This window comes from Ctenopharyngodon idella, chromosome 20 (genome assembly GCF_019924925.1).
Source record: "Ctenopharyngodon idella isolate HZGC_01 chromosome 20, HZGC01, whole genome shotgun sequence".
Lineage (NCBI taxonomy): Eukaryota > Metazoa > Chordata > Actinopteri > Cypriniformes > Xenocyprididae > Ctenopharyngodon > Ctenopharyngodon idella.
Window position 1 is genome coordinate 29,132,183 of NC_067239.1, and position 7,797 is coordinate 29,139,979.

Genomic DNA, 7,797 nt, shown 5'->3' on the forward strand with positions numbered 1-7,797 from the left:
CAGGAAACAGTTTTCTTAGTGTATAGGACCTTTCTCCACTATAAAGAATCTTTTGTGCAATGGAAAGGTTCCATGGATGTTAAAGGTTCTTCATGGAACTGTACACTCTAAAAAATGCTGGGTAAAAACAACCCAAGTTGGGTTAAATATGGACAAACCCAGCGATTGGTTTGTTTTGACCCAGTAGTTGGGTTAAATATTTGACTAACCTGCTGTGTTGGGTTAAATGTTTGACCAACTCAACTATTGATTAAAAATAACTATATGGCTGGCTTAAAGTGAACCCAAAATAGGTTGGAAATTAAAAATCAGACACATAATTAGGCAACAGCCTAATAATCAAAAGGTGAACATTTATTAATAAGCAATTTAATAAATGTTTATTAAATAATTATTATTCATTAAACTTATTAATAATTGTTCATTTCCAAACTATTTTGGGTACATTTTAAGGCAATATAGCAATTTTTAAACTATAAAATTAGGTTGGGTCAAACATTTTACCCAACCGCTGGGTCAAAACAACCCAATCGCTGGGTTTGTCCATATTTAACCCAACTTAAGTTATTTTTAACCCAGCATTTTCTCAGAGTGTAGATTCCAATTGAGAACCATTATTTTTAAGAGTGTACAGATGGCAAATTAAATCAATTTAAAAAAACTAAATATAATATTTATAAATGTATAATTAAAATCTAAGTATCATCATTGAAATAATTCCACAATATTCAATGCCCAATATACAAAAAGGTCAGGGCATTGCCGCATATCCAGATGCTCTATAATTTTTACTTATTAGCATGCATTTTACTAGGATATTGGCTGTTTATTAGTACTTATACTACACCTTCATGACCATACTCTACATCCCTTAATCGTACCCAATAACCTAAATTTAACAACTAGCTTACTAACTATTAATAAGCAGTAATTAGGAGTTTATTGAGGCAAAAGTCATAGTTAATAGTTAGTTAATAGTGAGAATTGGACCCTAATCTAAAGTGTGACCAAATAAAGCATATTGAGGACATAAATTGAATGTTTGTGCGCTCCTATATGCAAGCACAAGCTTTTAAATGGGTCGATTTTCTCTGCCAAAGCAAACACTATCTGATCGCTGCCATAAATACTATATCAGCCAATAAATAACTTCAGCCGGGTTCACAGAGGACATCTGAATGAGCAAAGCAATAAAATACACCACAAAACAACACACACACACACACAATCTCAAACACAACTTTTGCTCTGTTCAAGATTGATTACTAAAGCTCTAGTAACTGATTCACCTGTTCAACAGACCAAAGTTGGCCCAAAGGTAATGAAAACCAATGAAAACAGGACAGTAAACCAGTTCACCCCCAACACATTGTAAAAAAAAAAAAAGAAAGAAAAAAAAAAGCTGGTAATAGTTCAAAAGATCATCAGTCTGTTATTTTACAAACACACTTGTGTCTAGATTTAGGTGTAAACTGACTCTCTTCCCCTCAAAATACACCAATTCACCTTCAATGTGACATGAAAATCTACCACATGCCTCACCTCACATGACTTCAAGCCACATAAATCGGTTAGACAAGGCTTTCCTGATGACTGTAAGGCCAGCGTACATAAACTACTCTGACTGTGCGCTGGTCCAATCGCTGAAAACAGATTTATAATAACTGAACGGCCATTAAACTGTAAGAGGAGCGGAGCAGGTAAATGAAGAGTTACGGAGAGTTACTAGAGCGTTCCTACACACCCACAGTCGTAACCTCAATGACACTGCAGTGGTTCTCTCGAGATTCCTGAGGTCAGTGGGACTGTAAAATCTCTGATGGGTTCCAGGTTAATGTTCATCGGTGATTTTAATGAGTTTCCCTAATCATTTATGTGGTTATTTCGCCTACTGATTCCAAAGATGGGCCATTTCAGTTATCGACTAGCTCAGGGGTGAGATTTTATTAGTTTAGATGCGTTTCTGTGGCTCTACAGGGGTATAACATAAAAAAAAATGCTACAATAACTTCAAGTTAAAAGCAATAACATTATATTATTGCGACTAAAATGACATACTTGCCTTACACCTTAAGGTACAGCTGTAATAACATATATTTTGTTAATCTTATCAGCTTCATTGTTTTTGTCGCTTTTAGGCTAAAAACAACTTGCACAAGTACGCAAGCACAGACGTAATGGACATAACTGTTGTGCATAGCCTAACAAAAGTGTGATCTGAAAAGAAAAAAAAAATGTAAAAATACATTATGCTAATTTGAGCACATTTTGGTCGCAGCTTGTGGAAATGGTGAGAACGCAACGCGTATATAATGTTTTTGATTTAGCGTTTTGAACTAATCGGTTGAGTCAAAGATTCAACGACCCATTAATATACAATTGCCTCATTCTTGAATTAATCAGACGTTTGAATGAACCAGCCGTTTTATAAAGCTTTTAATGGCAGTGCACGTAAACGACCTGTTTGAAGCTCGAAAAAAAGTGCATCATTCCATCATAAACTCCACACAGCTAATAAAGGCCTTCTGAAGCGAAGCGATGCTTTTGTGTAAGAAAAATATCCGTATTTAACACGTTATAAAGTAAAATATCTAGCTTCCGCCAGACCGCCTTCCGTAATCAACTTACGGCGTCAGTTACGCTCGTTTCGTAAATTGACTACAGAACGTGTAGAACGTAGCATAAGCATTTTGAACTGCGAGAGGCGTTACACTTTCTTCGTAAGTTAAATACGGAAGGCGGTCTGGCGGAAGCTAGTTATTTTACTTTTTAACGTGTTAAATATGGATATTTTTCTCACACAAATGCATCACTTCGCTTCAGAAGGCCTTTATTAACCCCCTGGAGCCCTGTGGATTACGTTTATGATGGATGGATGCACTTTTTTCAGGTTCAAACAGGTGATTTCTGTCCACTGCCATTATAAAGCTTACGCATCAGGGTGTTTAATAATATAACTCCGATTGTAGGAAGGCTTAAGGGTGAGTAACGTTAAATCATGAGGTAATTTTCATTTTAAAGTGAACAAATCCTTTAATGTGTAAATATTTATATAATGAGACGGGGAAACCTTTAATATAATGTCTATTATGAGGGTATTTCCTTCTTGGTGCTGTTTAACTACTTTCAAGCATCGTTTTCTGTTTATTAACGTTCTGGAAGAGGGTTTTCATTTAATGTATTTTATAAACCAATCAAAGATATAGCCAAAGTAGCTAACTTTTTACACAGAAAGAAGAAAGCATTTTAATTGTGTTATCTATTATTAATAAAGAGACAGCCTAGCCTGTAGTTCGTTTCTTTTAAACTATTCTCAGGCGTCGTTTAGTTTATAGCCTATACTGTAACACCATTTTATGTCCTCATTGACGCGACAAAAGTAGAACTATCCGTCATAATCTACGAAGTCGGATTAACGAACATGCGTACTGCAAGCGCGCGCTTCCTTGACTATAACTGGAGCGTACTATTTTTGTCTTTTAGACCGCGTAGACGCGGTAAAAAGGTGTGTTTTACTCGTAGCCTGGTTGTCCTCACTCATGCCTGTGTCTGGCGGCTTCCGCACGGTTCCCCCGCACACACACACATTCACAGACAGACCAAACTAGTGACGAAATGAATCTCCCTTACCGTTTTGTTTGCCGCTGCGTCACAGTCCAGATCGAGAGGCATGATGAAACAAAAACACACTACAGGCCTGATCGATGCATTTGAAATCAACACAAATGAAATAAAAGACATTAAAATGCTGAGAGACTTTTGTGGCGATGAAACTGATCCACCTTCAGACCATCAAATCCTTCTTCTCCCTGCAAAACCAAACACAACAAAGACCGTATTAATTTCTGGAGTATGAAAAATGCATATTTATACATTAATAGTGTATGATAGTATGAAATCTTATTATTTTTCTGGTTAAAGTCTATAAAAGCGACACATCTTATAACAGCACAAGTGGAAACAAGAGTCTGTAATGTTTCCCTTATTATCCCTTGGTATAAATGAGGCAAGAGTGTCTTATCATATCACGACAGTCAGTGAAAAAGACAAAATTTGTGTCCACAGAAGACAAACAGCAGCCAGTTTGTTGTTTAATGTGGAGAGTCTGTAACATGGCGGGCGTTTGAATCTCTGCCAGTTTGTCTTTGCGGTTTAACACGGACGCGTCGCGTCAAGATGCGTTCGGTGACGCTCTGGAAAAAAATGTCAGCGGATTTCTCATTTATTTATAACATCTCATTCATTTTCACACAATCTCATTCAAAAACCTCCGACATACACTGTCAAGAGAACAGTGAAATTAAGAGCTTTTCCTGATGAAGAGCGAATGACTTCCCTGTCATCTTATTCTGAAATTTGGAAGAAACTCTCGAACACAAAATTGCTATAACATCACGTAAATGTAAAAATGGATGTTTAAATTAAACAGGATTCGCTCTACATCAATACATACTCTTATACCCTTTTTATTTAACTGCTTGAACTTTTCTGACGTTGGTGTGTCGAAGCCTTTCACAAAAGTCGTTTTTAACGGACTGTCAACACTAGATTGAGGAATCTTTAAAAAATAAATTAACTAGCTAACATTAGCCTACTACATTATATGCTTGACAGATCATTAGTTGACAGAAATTAGTCAGTTTTGTAAATATCACGAAATTTAAGACATGTAGGCTAACACACTGTAGCCTAAATGTTATATAATCAACTTTTTGATAACTACATTATGACCTTTGCTAGATATTATTAATTAATGACATACAACTTAAGTATTTTTAAACACACAATGAACCATTGGGAAAAGGAAATTCAGCTTGACCATTACTTTAGATCTAGCAGACACACAATAGGGCGTTTCTGATGTTAAACAATGAGTAAGTGGAACAAATTGAAGGCCTAATGTGGAAAATCACGAATACACTCTTACAAATAAACATTCTTTAATGGTTCTTTGCCACAACTTCAGGTTCAGCGCAGCATCAAAAACATAGCCGGCTATTTTAATCTTTGGAGACTATACAAAAACAAGGTTCTTCAGATCAGCATGTTGTTGTTTAAAGCATCAGTATACTCAGTTTTCTATTTGAAGAGCTTTAAGAGGTTCTCCTTTACTGTAAAATATTTTTGTTTTGAACTTTTTAGAGTGTAAGAGCTCAAGATGTTTATGAAGATGCATGACAGTGTGATCAAAACTGTGAGCTGCTGTGGGTCACAGTCCAGATAACCAGTGAAACCCATGACACCTGACACAGGTGTGGAAAGACCTTCATGAATAAACTCAAAAATGCACCTTTTATTGCTGTTAATTAATGATCCAGTAGAGACATGATGAGCTTAAAACAGGCCTACTAATAGGTCAGATAGAGCTTTCAAGCTTTCTAAATATATATAGGAATTTTTAAACAGCCAACAACAACGTTAAAAACCATTGCGTAAAATAAATGTTACTATATAGGCTATTTGCACCAATATAATCCTCAAAGAGGCCTTAAACAATTAACATCTCAAGATCAACCAGAACTGCTTTGTCTTCCGTTTTAAACTTCATTTCTCACATGAGAGGAACAGTTAACACTCGAAGTTGTGATAAAGTCAAAGTTATTGATTAATATTGCATTAAATCCTGATGATCATGTGAAATGCCGGTTGACAGACTTCAGCTCGCGTCATTCTCACCTTCATTTAATCATTTCACTAAAGCGAAATGAGCTGAATTAACATGTCATATGAACTTAAGCGTGCGGACAGAAGAAAAACTATTTTTAAGCAGCAGCTGCTGGGTTTTAAAACGCACATCTGCGCAGATCTGAAATCATCATCTTCACCACCACCTTCTTCTTCATCATCATCATCCTCATATGTCAGACTGAAGCTCGGTGTGTGTGTATCTGTGTGATTTACCCGTTTCGCCATGCAGCCCCGGGCCTGAACCCTCCGGTGGTCGCGAACTGCCCGTCTTCCCTCCGCGTCTCTCCCCGTCCTGACCCTCCCCGGCACCGGCCTGCTCCTCTCCGCCGTCTCGGGCTCTCAGACGCCGCAGAGGCCCGTCAGCGGGAAGGAGTTCGCTGGGTCCTAGAAACCGTTAGAGATGGGTCGAAGTGACGTCACAATCCTCACGCACACTAAAGAAATCGAGTATGAGGTCTCTGCAGAACAAAAGTGGGCGTTTCTGTATTTGTGGGTGTTTTCAAACTGGTGGGTGTTTACATAGCATGCAATGAAAATGATCCCCTTCACCCGACCCCACCCCTAAACCCTACCCACACACTGCCGTGGGCAAATCAGGTAACACTCTCAAAAACGCCCCTCTGTTTATCAATCATTAAGGGTGCGTTCACACTTGTAGTTCGGTTCGTTTGGTTCATTTGGGCCGGACCAAAAAAGAAAAAGAAAAAAACATTTAGTCCTGGTCCGATTAGTGTTCAGATTTTATCACCGAACCAAAAGATACCGAACCTAAAGATTTTATGACGTATTACCTATTTTGAGACGGAACTTACCAAACATCCAAAACAATGCTGTGTGCTGAGGTAAATGCGCTCGTTGTGTGTGCGTAGTCTGCATATGATGGTATTTTGGCCAGCTGGGAACTCAGGAAGAGCTCATAAAAAGAGTCAAAACAGCGGTGGGAATCCATCCATCACACACACAAATGATCTGCTGCGTGGAGACGCGCGTCTGACGCCTGTGATGGGCAAGCTCACGACTATGACGAGAAAAAAACGATATGTGTGAGGATTCTGTCCTTTTTAGGGTCTCATCTTCCTGTTTTTTGTTCATTTACATGTCTTTGGTTCGTGTTGCTTTCATATATCATTCGAACCGCACCAGAGTTTGTTTGGAAGCGGACCGAGACCCATCTTTTCAGCGGTCTCGGTCCGCTTGTTTGGTGCGCACCAGGGTTTGGATGGCAGCGTTCACACATGTTCAAATGAACCGCACTAACAGAGCAATCGCACCGGGGTTCGTTTTAATCGAACCAAACATGACAAGTGTGAACGCACCCTAATGTCTGCAGAGACCTGTACTTGAAGAGATCGATAAAACACGTGATTTAAAGCATTATAAATGTGTTTCATCGTCTGACATTGTTTGGTTACACATGTCTGTGTTATGTTCTTGTTTTTCTTACACTTTATTTACTAATGTATGTTTCAGTCGATGGATACACATTCTGGCTTTCCAATATTACAACAGCGATGATAAAAAAAAAAAACATGGACAAAATTGTCACTCTTTGTAAACTTTGTCAATATGCGTGCCGTATGCTCTCACATGACCACTCATTTACACTATCATTACCCAGGTGTTGATAGCGCGCAAGCACAGGTGAGACCTGAACAGCACACATTGCTATCTGTGTTTAAACTAAACTCATTTAAGCTTTGCTAATTTAAACATTCAAGACCTAGACGTGAAAGAGAACTCACGCACACTGTGAGAAGATTTGTCGCTGCGTCTGAAACCAAATACTTCCTACTATATAGTATGCGAAAAACTACGCCAACAGAGTCCGAATTCATAGTATTCGAAAAACAGTAGGCGAAAAGTCCTGGATGACCTACTACTTCCAGCGAGATTCTGAAGTGCGCATTCGATGGACACTTTACTATCTCATGAGGCCACGAGAGAAGATTTATGAATGGAGGTGAAGTGACGCAACTGACGCTGGTAGGTCATGGCGAATGTAGTACGTCCAGATTACATTACCCACATTCATGTACTTTTTTAACGGTCGCGGAGTAAGTTCAAATGTAGTACCTACTCATCCGAAGTGCGCAGACACAGAAAGCCGCG

The 7,797-nt window shown here is 38.5% G+C and overlaps 1 protein-coding gene across 8 annotated transcripts in view; it reads right to left on the reverse strand.

Moving 5' to 3' along the window:
• Nucleotides 1–6,060, reverse strand: part of dnmt3aa (DNA (cytosine-5-)-methyltransferase 3 alpha a) — a 64,060-nt gene extending 58,000 nt beyond the window's left edge. For all 8 annotated transcript variants that reach the window (XR_007926725.1, XR_007926724.1, XR_007926723.1 and 5 more), the window contains exons 1-2: nucleotides 5,902–6,060; nucleotides 3,631–3,809 (exon numbers count right to left, since the gene is read on the reverse strand). Coding sequence is in view for 5 of the 8 variants with exons in the window: in XM_051873949.1 (XP_051729909.1) it covers nucleotides 3,631–3,741 (111 nt within the window). In the remaining 3 variants the exon portion in view is untranslated. The remainder of the gene's footprint in view (nucleotides 1–3,630; nucleotides 3,810–5,901) is intronic.
• Nucleotides 6,061–7,797: the final 1,737 nt, after the last annotated feature.